General features: G+C 39.4%; 1 protein-coding gene across 5 annotated transcripts in view; it reads right to left on the bottom strand.

The window, feature by feature from the left end:
• The window catches only part of LOC105019405 (cadherin-18), a 266,296-nt gene that overhangs the window by 107,073 nt on the left and 141,593 nt on the right, over positions 1-17,630 (bottom strand). For all 5 annotated transcript variants that reach the window (XM_020041619.2, XM_010885567.3, XM_010885566.3 and 2 more), the window contains one exon: positions 15,086-15,652. In XM_020041619.2, coding sequence (XP_019897178.1) covers positions 15,086-15,319 — 234 coding nt within the window. In that variant the 5' untranslated portion in view covers positions 15,320-15,652. The remainder of the gene's footprint in view (positions 1-15,085; positions 15,653-17,630) is intronic.

Below are 17,630 nucleotides of genomic sequence, written 5' to 3'. Positions count from 1 at the left end.
TCTTCTTGACGAGGTACAGACACCAGCCTGTTACCAGAATATTGCAGCCCTGGTTTGTACTGATCATAAATGGCTTGTCCAGTCTGACTGTAATTTGTGTTAACTTTGGAACAATGTTTTATATATATATATATATATATATATATATATATATATATATATATATATATATATATATATATAATTAAAATTTTTGCACATTCTTACCAAACATAATTCAAAATCCATCAAAGAGAGTTCCAGTATGATGCTGGATTTCAGCGTCGTGAACAGTTTATTTTGAACACTTTTTCTACATTATTCCTTGTTTTATGTGATTTTTTCTTTTTCCTCACTTGACCAGATGTGTTCAATTACATTTCCATCAACTTATTATATAATTTGTCTAAATAATTTCATCTCAATCAAAACTGTTTTAATCATTTTTATTTGTTCTATTGCCTTAATAGTAGCTGTTCGGGATCACCCCATATGGAAAATAAATGTATGTAGAATGTATGATGAATATATGTCGAATACATTTAACTTAATTCAAAATACATTTCAGGTCTCAAAATACATTTCAGCTTTTATTCCGAAATGTATTTGAATATGTATAAATATATTTCAGTTTTGTCCAAATGTATTTCACCGTCAACAATGCTCTCATTACAGTTGTAATGTATAATAGAAAATACATATAAAAATGTATTTTGAAGCCCATATTAAAATGCTTTTTTCAGATCCTGTGAAAGTAAAAAGATTAAATGTAATTACAGACGTACTGATTATATCACATTTACATGTTGAAACCCCTTTTAAAGATGTGTACATTACCAAAATATATTTAATCTTAGTCCCAAATGTAGTCTAACGTACTAAGGTAAACTTGGTAATACTACCACTTGCCTCTATTATGAACCTAATCCTGTTTAGAGTAGTGGTTAGCGTGTCTGACTGTGGAACATATGGTCGCAGGTTTGAAACACGACCTTGCAGATTGTCCGATATATTTGGACATGCATTTTAAAAATGCTTTAAAACAATTACAATTATATTTAAGCGGCCAATTTCAAACATTTTGACATATATTTACGAAATGTATTCAGGAATATATTTTCCAAATGTGTTCGGAAATATATTTTCCAAATGTATTCAAAAATGTATTTAAAATACATTTATTTTCCGTATGGGAAATTGTTACCGTGAACTAACGAGTGGTCCGGAACACTCGTTAATTAACCATCGACGTTATGTGCCATTAAGATAATGAGGCATTTACAAATTTCTTACGATCATCTTAGTGCTTTGGGAAACAGGGCCCTGCTCAATACACTGGAACTGGAGGATCGTTTTTCTGTTTTGTTTAAAAATGCACCAACAAAAAGTTCCCATTACTACAATGATGAAATTTTAAATGTAGATGTCAATGTTGTCATTAGCTTATGTTAGTATTGTTCATCAAAAATAACTTCAAATTCTTGCTAATGCTAGCCAACTACTAAATTATTTCATACACAAAAAGAAGAAAAAAGAGTGATATTTGGCTGGGTATAGAATTCAGCAAACTCAAAATTGTAAATGCAATCATGATGTACGGTACTTTGCCTTTTGCTGACCTTTTAAAAATAATATCGATTTCAGACTCTGTAACATCCATAATGGCCAAACATTTCCTTGAAATAGAAAATTCCCCCATACACAAGACAACACCAAACCAGCAGGGCAAAAACAATCATTACAAACTGAACCTGAAAGGTACACCAGTATGAAGTTAGTCGTTACAAACAACATCCTTCAGGGCTACAGCTGTACTAGGACTTTGATATGCATTTAATTCATCATCATTAAAGGAACGGCAACATAGAATAAATTCAAATCTGATGATTAATTGATATGCAAAATCTACTAGGAAGACCCCTCAAAGGAGAGAATCCTTCGGTGATGTCTACGAACAGGGGGATAACAAGTAGTTGATACACTGCCGATTTTGCGAGTGACGGAATCTCTAACAAAAATCCAGAAAATCACATTGTATGATATTTAAGTAATTAATTTGCATTTAATTGCGTGACATAAGTATTTGATATTTTGATACATCAGAAAAGCAGAACTTAATATTTGGTACAGAAACCTTTGTTTGCAATTACAGAGATCATACATTTCCTGTAGTTCTTGACCAGGTTTGCACACACTGCAGGTTCAGGTCTGGAGACTGGGTAGGCCACTCCAGGACCTTGAGATGCTTCTTACGGAGCCACTCCTTAGTTGCCCTGGCTGTGTGTTTCGGGTCGTTGTCATGCTACAAGACCCAGCCACGACCCATCTTCAATGCTCTTACTGAGGGAAGAAGGTTGTTGGCCAAGATCTCGCGATACATGGCCCCATCCATCCTCCCCTCAATACTGTGCAGTCGTCCTGTCCCCTTTGCAGAAAATCATCCCCAAAGAATGATGTTTCCACCTCCATGCTTCACGGTTGGGATGGTGTTCTTGGGGTTGTACTCATCCTTCTTCTTCCTCCAAACACAGTGGAATTTAGACCAAAAACTAAATTTTGGTCTCATCAGACCACATGACCTTCTCCCATTCCTCCTCTGGATCATCCAGATGGTCATTGGGAAACTTCAGACGGGCCTGGACATGCGCTGGCTTGAGCAGGGGGACCTTGCGTGCGCTGCAGGATTTTAATCCATGAAAAAAAAAATCTAATTGTGTTACTAATGAAAAATTGTGTTACTAATGGTTTTCTTTTTGACTGTGGTCCCAGCTCTCTTCAGGTCATTGACCAGGTCCTGCCATGTAGTTCTGGGCTGATCCCTCACCTTCCTCATGATCATTGATGCCCCATGAGGTGAGATATTGCATGGAGCCCCAGACCGAGGGAGATTGACCGTCATCTTGAACTTCTTCCATTTTCTAATAATTGCGCCAACAGTTGTTGCCTTCTCACCAAGCTGCTTGCCTATTGTCCTGTAGCCCATCCCAGCCTTGTGCAGGTCTATAATTTTATCCCTGATGTCCTTACACAGCACTCTGGTCTTGACCATTGTGGAGAGGTTGGAGTCTGTTTGATTGAGTGTGTGGACAGGTGTCTTTTATACATGTAATGAGTTCAAACAGGTGCAGTTAATACAGGCAATGAGTGGAGAACAGGAGGGCTTCTTAAAGAAAAACTAACAGGTCTGTGAGAGCCGGAATTCTTACTGGTTGGTAGGTGATCAAATACTTATGTCATGCAATAAAATGCAAATTAATTATTTAAAAATCATACAATGTGATTTTCTAGATTTTTGTTTTAGATTCAGTCTCTCACAGTTGAAGTGTACCTATGATAATAATTACAGACCTCTACATGCTTTGTAAGTAGGAAAACCTGCAAAATTGGCAGTGTATCAAATACTGGTTCTCCCCACTGTAGATTTTGGTTTTTAATGTGTTCCATTGTAAGACACACTCTTATTTAGATAGAGTTTGGGAATACAGTAAAAAAAATAATTTAACTAGTCTAAATAATCAATATTCTCTATGTTGGCAGTCATTCGCAATGTATAGTGAGGTTTACAGAATGTTCCAGTTGTTGAATTCTCACTACAGCTGGACTGCAATATATATAGTACTGAGCTGCTTCCACCTCCTCATTAGATCCATGTCGTGATTGGTCACTGAAGAACAGGCGATGACCTTGGTGACATTCTCTGCACTTCTTTTTTCTTCAGTTGTTCAGTTAGGAGATATACTGCTGAGTTCCAACCGAAACCATATTTCCTCCCTTAGTGCATAACTGACTGGCCCTGGACCCTGGTAAAAATAAATGACTGTAGGTAAATGGGTGCCATTTTGTAGGCAGAGCCTCTTAGTTGGGCTGCAGAGGAGAGGATGGAGGGATGATTTTTCTATCTCTCTCACTCTGTCTTTATTTATTACCAACGTTCCTCTCAGGAATGACATTATTATAGAACTAACTTGTAAATCTCGATTACATTCAGTATCAACATATCAGCATTAATATTTTCAACATCAAAATATACCAGTGCTATTGGTCCTTAATGACTTGCTATTACGTTGCTCCTTAACGCTACGCTATAATCTTGGTCCTTAACGGAATGCTATTATGTTGGTCCTTAACGCTACACTATAATCTTGGTCCTTAACAGAATGCTATTATGTTGGTCCTTAACATTATGCTATTATGTTGGTCCTTAACATTATGCTATTATGTTGGCCCTTAACATTATGCTATTATGTTGGTCCTTAACGTTACGCTATTATCTTGGTCCTTAACGGAATGCTATTATGTTGGTCCTTAACATTATACTATTATGTGGGTCCTTAACATTATGCTATTATCTTGGTCCTTAACGGAATGCTATTATGTTGGTCCTTAACATTATGCTATTAAGTTGGTCCTTAACATTATGCTATTATGTTGGTCCTTAACATTATGCTATTATGTTGGTCCTTAACGTTATGCTATTATGTTGGTCCTTAATGTTATGCTATTATGTTGGTCCTTAACATAATACTATTATGTTGGTCCTTAATGTTATGCTAATATGTTTGTCCTTAATGGTATGCTATTATGTTGGTCCTCAACATAGACAATAGAACATTTAAATAATCTCATTATGAATAACATTTACATTTAATGATTAAGGTTAAATGGTGGTTTAGGTTTGGCATGGCGGTATAAGTGTTGGGGTAAGGAATAAGGTTAAGGTATCACAGTACTAATGTTAGGGTCAGGATGAAGGTTAAGGGTAAGGTTACAACGACTGAAAACACCTGTCTAAACAACACACTTCAACAACAAAAAAAGGTTGTCTCTCACCGGAATCAATCATCCGACTGAAAATCCCTCACAGAAATGGCCACCCACCATCCCTGACCACAACACTCTTGCAAACAGCCACTCTATTTAACTATTAATATGTTCATAACTGCCTCTGGCAACCAGCTTCCGATGGCACTTCTAAAGTGTTGATACTGAACGTAATTGCGAGTATTAAGGACCAATAGCACTGGCATATGTTGATACTTCAATGTATTAGCACTGTTGATATGTTCATACTGAACGCTATCAAGGTTTACAAGTCAGTAACATATTTACGTAATCCCTGTGACGCTGGGTTGATTTATTAAGGCCTAGCCGAATGGAAGACTGTGTGGTGTAGGGCTGGTGGATGGTGGCTGCTTGCAGGGAATGCATTATTCCAGAGTGTTAAAGGGATCAAAGAGTCTAAGGGCACCAAAATCACATCAGGAACATTCAGCTCCCTAGAGAAACCCAGGAATACAGACAGTTAATGCCAGGGTAGGCCTACACAGACGCAAAGTCTAGATAGAAAAGCCCTAGATACATGTAATCATTTGGCCAGTGGTATTACTGGTACAGCAAGATATGCCCTGAGTTATTTGAAGTCTGCATCCCAAATGTACCATGATCTAGTCATAGTAGTGTACTATTTAGGGCATAGTGTGCCATTGTTGTACATAAAAAAGATGTAAAGAGAAAAGTGCTGATGAGGAGTTGAAGTAATTTAGGAAGTGCATATGTGGGAAGTTCTCTCTTACTACAAATGGAAGGGCGGAAGAAGGTGGGGGGCATCGGAGAAAAGGGGGTTGGCTCATCAGAGACAAGCCCTATATTTGCAATTAGTAAGGAGGGTTCGTTTTTGATTAAAACATAGCCCTTATTCTTTGCTCAAGAGGACTTAATCACTTTTTACGTGGGTCTGCTTGATTGTTTGATTATCACTGTGTTTCGGCTGTGCTTCCCCCAATCAAATCTTTATAACATTCAACGATTGATTTGCAACAGTCACAGTCTTGGGCACCTTGGTGATGATGGAGCATGCAGCTAATGACCGTACATTGGAAGATTGCAATGGGGGCGTGATAAAGATGCGCATCAACTGCGATCAGCCCTAATGGCTGTCCTCTATTTTGACTTCAGCTGCTGTTAAGAATATAAAAATAAACCTAGGCCCCTTGGTAGACGGCAATCTTGGCAAGGACTCTACAGAGTCTGGATTGTCGGACATGTCGAAAAAATGCTGAGCTAAAAAAGATTTCGATAACATCCAATGTTTTATTTAACTTAATGTTAGAAAAATGATGTCCCTCAAGTAAATCATTAAGACATGAATTAAGTAATTTGTATTTTCTTCCCCTTCTTTTCTGAAATGTTACCATCCCCTTGTTTCTATTTGTGCAGTGTGCCCAAGGTTAATTAGCAATGATGCTTAATGATAATCATATTGTGGTTGATCCCAAAACCTTCTCAATGAAATGTTCAGTATGAACATACTGTATCAGCACTACTATTACATTCCATATCAAAATATCCCAGTGGTATTGGTTCTAAATGACTCACGATTACGTTCAGTGTACCTACCGTCAGAAAACTGTCCGCCAGGGAATACTTATTAATATTTCAACAGAGTGGCTGTTTGTTAGGGCATTATGGTCCGGGTCAGTAGGCGGGCATTTGCGCAACCATCTTGCAGTCGGTTGCGAGTATGATTTCAGCGAGTGGTGAGACATTTTATTGTTGGGGAATTGTGTTGTTTAGACCGCCGTTTTTCTGTCTTACCCTTAACCTTCATCCTAACCCCAACCTCAGTACTGTGATGCCTAAACTTAACTGTAACCTAAGTTCACCTTAACCGTTAACCATAAACAAAATTCATTACAAGGTGGTTATCATTCTGAATCGATTACCCTAAGGATAAACATAAGAGTGAAATGTTGAGGAGCAATGAAATAACGTTTCATTGAGGACCAGTAGCCCTGGGGATATGTTGATGGAGAAGGTAATTGCGCCGATTCATGTTCATACTAAATATAACCATGGTTTAAAAAATACACTGCTAAAATGTTTTTTAAGGGGAACACGTAATCAACACAGTATAAGACCAAGTCAATTAAACTTCAGGGATATCAATCTGTCCAGTTAGGAAGCATAAGCAATTGTGAATCAATGTCACCTGTTTTGGTGCAATTGAATAAATTAAATCAATGTCACCTGTTTTCCAGGTGGTGGCCACAGACATTTGCTCTCTCCTTATCCTTACTGACTGATTTGCCTCTAGTTTTGCTATTGTCCTTGTCACTACTGGTAGCGACAAGGACAATTGGTACTTGCAGCACATTCAGGTTGCACAGGTATTCCAGCTCCTCCAAGATGACCCCTCTATACATACTGTCGCAAGAAGGTTTGCTATATATTCCAGTACAGTCTCAAGAGCATGGATGAGATACCAGGAGATGGGCCATTGCACAAGGAGAGCTGGCCAGGGCCGTAGAAGGGCAACAACCAGAAGCAGGACTGGTATATGCTTGTTTGTGCGAAAAGAGGAGGACCACTGCCAGAGCCCTACAAAATGACCTCCTGTCGATTGGCATTCGCCAGAGAACACCAGAATTGGCAGGTCTGCCATTGGTGCCACATTCTCTTCACAGATGAGAGGAGGTTCTAAATGAGCACATGTGACAGACGTGATAGTCTGGACACGCTGTGGTGAAAGTTATGCATCATCCAGCATGACCGGTTTGGCGGTGGGTCAGTGATGGTCTGGGGAGACATATCCTTGGAGGGTCGCACAGACCTCCACGTGTTAGCCGACGTTTCCCTGACTGCTGTTAGGTACTGGGATGAATATTTTGTTTATTTATTTTATTTATAGGCATCTTTTCTGCAGACTGGACAGGGTAATTGAGTTCTTGTTGTATAATAAGAATATTATTTGAAAGTTGAGATGGGGAATTAATAACTTTCATTTGTTGGCTTGGTTAGTTGAGCTATACTGATTGATCCCATTTCAATCTCTTAAGGTTTGCGGTATAATGATTACAAAATAACACATTGACATTAAGAAAATATCAGGAACTAACTGTACTTAACTATGTTTGTAGAAAAATTAAATTGTTAATTGGAGTGTTGCACTAAGGTGATTAGATGTGCTCAAATCAAAGGTCAGTCAGATGAACAGGGAAAACACAAATGAAATGTTTGTGAACATTACCCTTTCAAATTCCACTTAATGTGATTGTTTTGGAATGTGTTTTCAAAGTAGGCTAGGACTTTGATAGGTCTACATTATACATGTCAAATGCATTTCAATGGGATATAGTGCTCATCCAAAAGTAGTGTTGGCCAACTAAGTAGGGAATAGTGCACTTTTGGGATGTACACAGTGTTCTAGAAGGTTCCTAATCTGACCTGAAACTAGACAGGAAAGGAGATCCCAGACAAGAATACAAATGACTTTGGAAATATTTCTTCCATCTCTTGCTGTACACCTTTTTCTTTCTTTGCTTTCGATCGCTTATTTTTGTTCTATCTTGCTTGCTCTCACACACATACCAATACATGGTGTGCGATAGCGTGCATGCATCCGTATATTTCAGTGTATTATTTAACAAGTTTTACACTTGTGAGTGCACCTAACCTAACTTGGTGTAGTGTTCTTTAAAATACCAAAATCTTGGAAGGCTGCCTCTTTTGTGTATTACAAACAGGCAATGACACTAGCTGTGACAGTGTATTTCATTCAGTTCTAAATTACCGCTAAATGGGTAATGAGCGTTCAGAACCCAGCAAGCACTCGGCTCAGCTCCTTTGCCAAGCATGGAGGGGGAAAAAAAGCTATTTAACTAAAAACCCTTACTTCATTTTTTTTTCCTCCACTGTTGTACCATTAAATATAAGACAGTTGCCTCATTCTGTCACAGCACAATCCATTTATAGCAGTCTGAATAAAACATTTAGGCACCTTATTGGAAAGGTTGGCATTTGGCTCTGCAAATGAACATAGAATAAGACATTCAATAGGGGTGATTCCTCTTAGTCTGGTTCTAAGTGCCCAATCTGTCAAAAGCCATTCATAACGCATTTCAAACTAGTAGGTAGTGATTTGTCTTGACATGATTTGAATCACAGTGGTCAGCCGCATATCTATAGGAAGCCAATTATCTCCAGGGTAGCACTACTGTGTGCCATTATGGATAATTCCACTTTTTATAATGAGGCGACTGCATACTGGGCTATATGAAGAGTAACCTCAGGCACTGGAAATGCATGCAAAGAGATACACCGATTGTCAACACTTAGAAAGTCAGTGTGTCTATCCACAGGTATTTTCATATAGCAGTAGAGAATGCCATTGTGACAACATCAATGCACTGTGGCTTTCCCCTGAGTGACATGCAGACATTCACACCTCCTTCTGGGCCTGTGTCTCCATTGAGCTGTCCGCTGCCTTGCGTTTCTCTCTCTCACTCACAGAGACCTGTCATTTCCCAAATGCATGGCTCCTGAGGAGTGTCACTCGGGATTATACTATACAACACTGGGGGATTAGGCACACGGTTTGACAGACTGGCCTCCACACTCAATCATTCCCATTCAGAAGAAATTCTGTCCGTCCTGCATGCATGCATCCCTCTACAGTACTTTGGGTATGTCTGTGTGGGTGTGCTTGCTTGCATTCTTTTGTGTGTGTGGGTGTGCTTGCTTGCATGCTTTTGTGTGTGTGTGGGTGTGTGAGTAAGGGACACACATGAGCCACCACTGAGCAATTCTGAATTATCGCTGCCATTCCCATTCAGAAGTAATACTGTCCTGCATGCCTGCACCCCTCTAACGTGGGTGGGTCCGTATGTGTGGGCGTACTTGCTTCCATGCTTGTGGGTGTGTTAATGTGTGCAGTGGGGGGGGTGGGTAAGAGACAAACATGAGCAACAACAGAGCAATTCTGAATTATCACAGTTGTTGGGCTGGGTTGCATAATGATTTACCCGAAATTGTTGAATCCTTAATGAAACCACCACTTTTGATGGGAATCGTTGGGGAACAACAAAGTAACTTAAAACAACTAACACAGTTTGTACCTCTTTTATACCATTAAATGTGCAACAGAAAAGCACAATACATACTGCATTTTCTTCACCCTACACTGCTCGATGCACCATTCCTCATGTTTCGCCTTGAAGAAATAACAAAGACCCATAATTCAGATTCCATCTTTACAATAGGCAAATATAGTGGATATAAAAAGTCTACACACCCCTGTTAAAATGCCAGGTTCTTGTGATGTAAAAGAATGAGACAAAGATAAATCATGTCAGAACTTTCTCCACTTTTATGTGACCTATAATGTGAACAAATAAATTGAAAAACAAACTGATATCTTCAAAGGGGATCTTTTTAAATGAAAACCTTACAATAACCTGGTTGCATAAGTGCGCACACCCTCTTATAACTGGGGATGTAGCTGTGTTCAGAATTAACCAATCACATTCAAACTAATGTTAAATAGAAGTCATTACACACCTGCTATCATTTAAAGTGACTGATTAATCACAAATAAAGTTCAGCTGTTCTAGTAGGATTTTCCTGACATTTTCTTAGTTGCATCTCAGAGCAAAAGCCGTGGTCCGCAGAGAGCTTCCAAAGCATCAGAGGGATCTCATTCTGGAAAGATATCAGTCAGGAGAAGGGTACAAAAGAATTTCCAAAGCATTAGATATACAATGGAACACAGTGAAGACAGTCCCCATCAAGTGGAGAAAATATGGCACAACAGAGATGTCAGTTTGTTTTTCAATTGAATTGTTCACGATATAGGCCATATTTGCAGTGGGGAGAACAAGTATTTGATACACTGCTGATTTTGCAGGTTTTCCTACTTACAAAGCATGTAGAGGTCTGTAATTTTTATCATATGTACACTTCATCTGTAAGAGACGGAATCTGAAACAAAAATCCAGAAAATCACATTGTATGATTTTTAAGTATCACCTACCAACCAGTAAGAATTTTGGTTTTCACAGACTTGTTAGTTTTTCTTTAAGAAGCCCTCCTGTTCTCCACTCATTACCTGTATTAACTGCACCTGTTTGAACTCATTACCTGTATAAAAGACACCTGTCCACACACTCAATCAAACAGACTCCAACCTCTCCACAATGGCCAAGACCAGAGAGCTGTAGATACAATTGTATACCTGCACAAGGCTGGGATGAGCTACAGTACAATATGGAAGCAGCTGGGTGAGAAGGCAACAACCGAAGAAGTTCAAGATTACGGTCAATCTCCCTCAGTCTGGGGCTCCATGCAAGATCTCACCTTGTGGGGCATCAATGATAATGAGGAAGGTGAGGGATCAGCTCAGAACTACACGGCAGGACCTGGTCAATGACCTGAAGAGAGCTGGGACCACATTCTCAAAGAAAACAATTTTTCATGGATTAAAATCCTGCAGCGCACGCAAGGTCCCCCTGCTCAAGCCAGCGCATGTACAGGCCTGTCTGAAGTTTCCCAATGACCATCTGGATGATCCAGAGGAGGAATGGGAGAACGTCATGTGGTCTGATGAGACAAAAATAGAGCTTTTTGGTCTAAACTCCACTCGCCGTTTTTGGAGGAAGAAGAAGGATGAGTACAACCCCAAGAACACCACCCCAACCTTGAAGCATGGAGGTGGAAACATCATTCTTTGGGGATGATTTTCTGCAAAGGGGACAGGACGACTGCACCGTATTGAGAGGAGGATGTATGGGGCCATGTATCGGGAGATCTTGGCCAACAACCTCCTTCCCTCAGTAAGAGAATTGAAGATGGGTCGTGGCTGGGTCTTCCAGCATGACAACGACCCGAAACACACAGCCAGGGCAACTAAGGAGTGGCTCCGTAAGAAGCATCTCAAGGTCCTGGAGTGTCATAGCCAGTCTCCAGACTTGAACCCAATAGAAAATCTTTGGAGGGAGCTGAAAGTCCGTATTGCCCAGCGACACCCCCGAAAACTGAAGGATCTGGAGAAGGTCTGTATGGAGGAGTGGGCCAAAATCCCTGCTGCAGTGTATGCAAACCTGGTCAAGAACTACACAAAACATATGATCTCTGTAACTGCAAACAAAGGTTTCTGTACCACATATAAAGTTCTGCTTTTTTGATGTATCAAATACTTGGGTCATGCAATAAAATGCAAATTAATTACTTAAAAATCATACAATGTGATTTTCTGGATTTTTGTTCTACATGCTTTGTAAGTGGGAAAACCTGCAAATTCGGCAGTGTATCAAATATTTGTTCGCCCCACTGTAGGTGGAAAAGGTCCTGACATGATTTATCTTTGTCTCATTCTTTTACATCCCAAGAACCTGGCATTTTAACAGGGGTATGTAGACTTCTTATATCCACTGTATATTTGTTACCTATAACAAATGTAAAAAGTGTTGTTCTCCAATTCCTATCAGCAGTCAATGACATGCAATGGAACTGTTGTTTAGCAACAGTAAATGCATACTACTTGTACTACGGCATATTAATGCTACTAATACAACTGGAGAGATATCACATGTCCTCCTACTAGTTGGTTAGACTAATTAATTAATGTTTTGTACAGAAAATGCTTGTGCAATATGGGATTTTAATTACCAATCAAATTCAGAACAGCAACGTAATTTGCTGACATGCGGCACATGTCATGCTGTAAAATCTAACCTGCCAATTCCTAGCAGGAACATTTCTCCTCTTATGCTGCTTGGTGTCAGCAATTTGTAATCAAGCGCAGTGATGAGAACAATATAGTGTGTATCTATGAATAATTAATCCTTCTCTCTTGGCTTAATTAAGGGTCATTCTATCTCCTGGCCAATTTACAGCATGGCAGACCAATGCCATAGTCTAATAATTAAATGTTGCCTGGTTTCTCTTCAGCCACCAAGAGACCTCATAATTTCTTTCTATCCAAATGTGGCATGTCAAATTAATTCCTTAATATTGTGTATGTTTGGTCTTAACTGCCCTATTATCATGGAGGAAGGATTAGCTGTTTATATTAGTTTGGCTTTCATCACCATGTAAAGTGTGCGAGCCAAATGGAACCCTATTCCCTACATAGTGCATTACTTTTGACCAAGGCCCTATTGACCCTGATTAAAGTGTATTATGATGGGAGTAGGGTGCTATTTGGGAAGCCCAACATCGTAAATACTCACTGTAAGGTAGACAATGAAGGATGGAGAGAAGACTCGGCCAATATCTATTCAGCATAATAAAGAGAGCCAGCCAATCAGAGACTTCAAAGGATAAGCAGCAGCTGTATTTAATGTCAATATAATCCATGAAAGTAATTATTCTTTCATGCAATTAGTGGCAACTGATGAACTCCTATTATGTAACAATGCAGTTTCAATCAGGACGTTCTCTCCACTGAAACCCTTGTACTACTCCAGTTAGTCAGCCGCAGTAATACAGACAGAAGCAAAGAAAACGCAGAGAAAATGTTTTGGTAACACCTCAGGGATTTCTGTTGTTCCACTCGTGCGTTTAGAAACATTAGCACAGCCATGTTTCATCAACAAGAAACACCTATAAGGATGTTTTTTGTCCTTCCTTAGTCAACTCTGCGATGAAGCCTTTTGTAGCATTCTGTCAACTGCATGGTCATAACAAACAAGTTTGCGGTGATGATGAGTAATATTATACTACATACATGATGTTACAGCGGTTTTGCTGTGTTCTCACTCTTTTTTCTTTTGTATCTCTGCACTATTTAGTTAGAATGTGTTCTCTTTTTTTCTTCATTCCACATCATCTCTCTTTCTCTGTATTGAAATACAGACATATGCGCATGAAGTCAGGGAGAGGAGTGATCCGCCTCCCTCGTTCTCTTTCTGTTTGAGTGAGGTTGAAGGGATTAGCTTCTGCCTGAGTGCCTAGAATAATGATCACTGCAGCGGAGAAACACATTTCCACATTTCAGGAGATAAGGGGCCAGGCAATCTGCAAGCAGTGGACTTAAGCGTTTTCCCATGGCTTATTGTGCAACTAACAGAAAAGTTGCCACAGTGACTGAGCACCAGACCTGCTGGTCTTGCCCTGCTAGCATAAGGTTACGACCGCCAGTTATCTCCAGCGTCTGTCTCTCAGTCTTTGTGACATCTGTATATCTGATGTGACAGTCAGCCCGTGGCTGTTATGACATGCAGCTCAGATATGCTGAATCGGATACAAAGGGCCTAAAGAGACAGTGGGAGTAAATATAATTTAATTATTTTATCCATGATAATTTCTATGTGCATATACTGGCTGTAGGCTAAATTATGTTTTTGGAAATTGTCAAAACATATATTCAATTGAATTCCCATGTTATGTAACCAAGAGCAATCCACGGACCCCCTATATAGCGTAACTATTTTGGACTATGGTTCACTCAAACCAAAAATATAATGTTACATTTTTGGAACTGAGCAGTTGCTGTAACCACTTTGTGCAATATAATATCCCTTCTCAAAGCTGCAGAAGTGCTGAGATGTTGATTAATACTAAATAACACATAACACATTGTCATGAGAAAAACGTTTCTCTCAGCAAACACAAGTGTGATGTATTGTGCAAGCCCAATGTCACCCTTTCCCTACATAGTACATAATATATAATGAGAATGAGTGTACTTCTTAGGGAAAATTGTGTTATTTGGGATACATCGTTAACTCCTTCATCACCAAAAATAGAACAAGAGCAAGTACAATGCGAAAGATGCAAATCATCTTTACAATAGAACCTATACTTGCCACAATGCATTTTCAATTAACAAGAGCGCCACACTGGAAATGTCCAAAAGTATTTTAAAACTGGGGCAATTTGGCTGTGTATTACTATTAAAACATCTATTTTTCTCAGAGCAATTTCATTACTATGTAGTATTTACTTTGTTGTAATTTCTATTAATCGTTCTATTGATGATAATAATATGTAAAAGTTCTCACCTCACTGTATAGGCATCATGAAACGTATTACAAAAAGATTAATCTGAGTTCATGAAAATTAGTTTTCTGAATTCATGTACCTCTTTTTCTCTTTGGTTTCTTCCTTCACAGAATCCATTAAATGTTGATCTCTTTTTCAACATTTGATCACATGATACATTTTGCGCATGATTGCCTAGAAACAAGGGGAGGCTCAGCTAACCTTTTAGATGAACATACCCCACGTTTCCCTAGGGCATAGGGTACCATTTTGGACACAACCTGAGCCAAACACAAGCATCTACATTCAAGTCAAGAAGTGCAGTGAAATAAATAAAATCAAACCATACCTTTCCGACATACTGTGCATCCGGTCCTATGTGTTCTTCTAAAACAAAGAATTGGTTCCAGATCCAGCCGCGTTTAGGCCTATGGTGAACTTCTGTCTCGCCATTTGCCAATTTGGTCTGGTTCTTCGCGATGGGCACTTTGGCTGCTAGGACATGATGGCCAGCCCCATAGCACCTCTGGAAGAACCCAAAGCAGACCAATATGGGACAGAAAAAGGTGGTGGGTATCCTCATGGTGGTGCCTCAGTGTGTTTGTAAATATATCCCAGCGTGCTTTGCACTCTGTGTAAAGGTCCTCCCACCGCCGCCGCCACCGCCACCACCGCAGCCTCGCTTGGCTGGCGGTCTGAATGGATCGACGAGGGTGGCGCTAAATCCAAACTGGGTAAGACCCGGTCCTTGTGACGGTGGATTCTCTACGGCACATGGCCTAGCTGTTCGTTGAGAAGAATTGAGCCCAGCTTCATTTACATCATGGAAAAGCCGGGGCCTGGAGAAGAAAACCAGCAGACTTTTTTCCAGTTTTACCAGAAACTGGAGTTGATTATGGCAACCATTTTGTGCTTTCTGGAAAAGAGGGAGAGGGAGAGGGATTAATTATATTTTCTTTTCACTTCCTTGAATCCCCTTGATATAAATTGTAGTCAGCCATAATAATATGTGACATAGAGAGGGCAAGCATTTAAAATAGATTGCTTTGACTACAGAAAAAAAACTTCCATGTCCTCACATCCAGTTTAAAAAACATGAAACACATTTCGGATGTTGTGAGTCTTTGTTTATTCATGGTCAGTGCCGGCTCTAGCCTTTTGGGAGCCCAAAGCAAAATTTCATTTGGGGCCCCCATTGGTTGAGGGCTCCCTTCCAGAAGGAGGGCCCCTAGCGGTCGGGGGCCCTAAGCAACCGCTTATGTCGCTAATGCCTGTTCATGGTTGTCTTTGCCCGTGAGGTCAGAGTATTGGTCTGCATCCCAAAAGGCAGTCTGTTCCCTCAATAGTACATTACTTTTGGCCAAACCATGATGAGTCCTGGTGAAAGGGATTCAAAGCATAGCTAACAGGCTGTGATTTAGGATGCATCTATGATATTTGCTGAATGATAGCAAAGAATGAGTTCTAATGATCCATGTATAATGCTAGCATTGGGCTGTACTGTAGAAACTTACACAGTAGCCTAATAATGTTTTTTAAATATATATTACAAATGGGTTTTCAGTGACTTATTTTACATTGCTCTGTAATACTGTATGCATGAATTAGTTGGTGCCTTGGCAATCTGAATAATAACCAGGACAGCAAGAAATACATTTGCAGTAATATGACAGATATTAAGCCACTCAAATGGTTGGCATTTGAAAAGTGAGTGTTGGTGTCCAATGGAAAATAAAAGGGAAAAACTGTTTTTCTAAATAGACTTTCTGCATTCTGAAATAGAAATTTCAGAATGCAGAACTTAAGAACTGAAATTACTATTGTGTGTGTGTGTGTGTTACATTTGACCATTCACCAACTCTACATAATACATATATAAGAATTGTACATAACAATTGAATCAGTAGATTAAAAAATGGATTTGCTGGAGTCAGCATAGAAACAGTTGGTATAGCAAGATGCCACCATTGGTGAAGATATGGGTGAAACGGAGAAGTAAGATGATTACAGCGCCTGCTGCTGCTGCTAAAGCATACCTGAGTACAGAATCACAAGTGGATTTACCTGCACCATTTAAACAAAATAAATTTTAACATCCAAATCTATTACTGCACCTACAGTATTACCACAACCTCAAATAAAACCTGACATTCTGACTGGTTGTCATTTTCAATATTTGATCCCAAATATTGAAAACCAATAAAAGAAGTACTTATGGATTGGAATTTAGCAATAAGACTTGACAAGCATCAAAGGCAATCCTGCTCTATCGACTTATTACAATCCGCTGGGATTACACCAAAACATGCAGAAATTAGGAATTAATACAGTCATAGCTGTCACACTTTCAGGGATAATCACCAGAATCCTTCTTAAAACATAAAATATATGGATTTAAAATATGCTTAAAAGGATCCTTGACTAATCTCAATGTTTGAAACCATTTTTACATGTAAATGATGCAGCTAGGCTCTAGCTAGATTTGTTAATGTACAGAGCTATAGTGTCTGTGTAGTATTTACTGCTTGGCTAAATCCTAAAAAGCTCTAGTCAAAAGTTGTGCACTATGTAGGGAATAGGGTGCTATGTGGGACGCTGAAAGAGAAGCACTGCCTGGTGAACAACACCCCCGGTTAGGACGGCCCTCCTAATGGGAGACAAATATGAAGCATCTGGTATAATTCTCATCCCTAGTCTCTACAGGTAGGATCGTGATAGCTACAGTACACCCTAGGCCATGTGCCGTATTCCACCAAATTCATTTTAAATTTGAATGTAACGTATGTGACAGATTTTTCTCCAGTGTATAGTCTCTTTCAAATATTGTTATAAACTATGATGTGGGTAGGTATTCAAAGACAATTCCTATACAGTCTCCATTTGAAAGTATATCC

Source organism: Esox lucius, chromosome 21 (genome assembly GCF_011004845.1).
Source record: "Esox lucius isolate fEsoLuc1 chromosome 21, fEsoLuc1.pri, whole genome shotgun sequence".
Classification (NCBI taxonomy): domain Eukaryota; kingdom Metazoa; phylum Chordata; class Actinopteri; order Esociformes; family Esocidae; genus Esox; species Esox lucius.
This window is presented reverse-complemented; position numbering and strand designations above follow the sequence as displayed.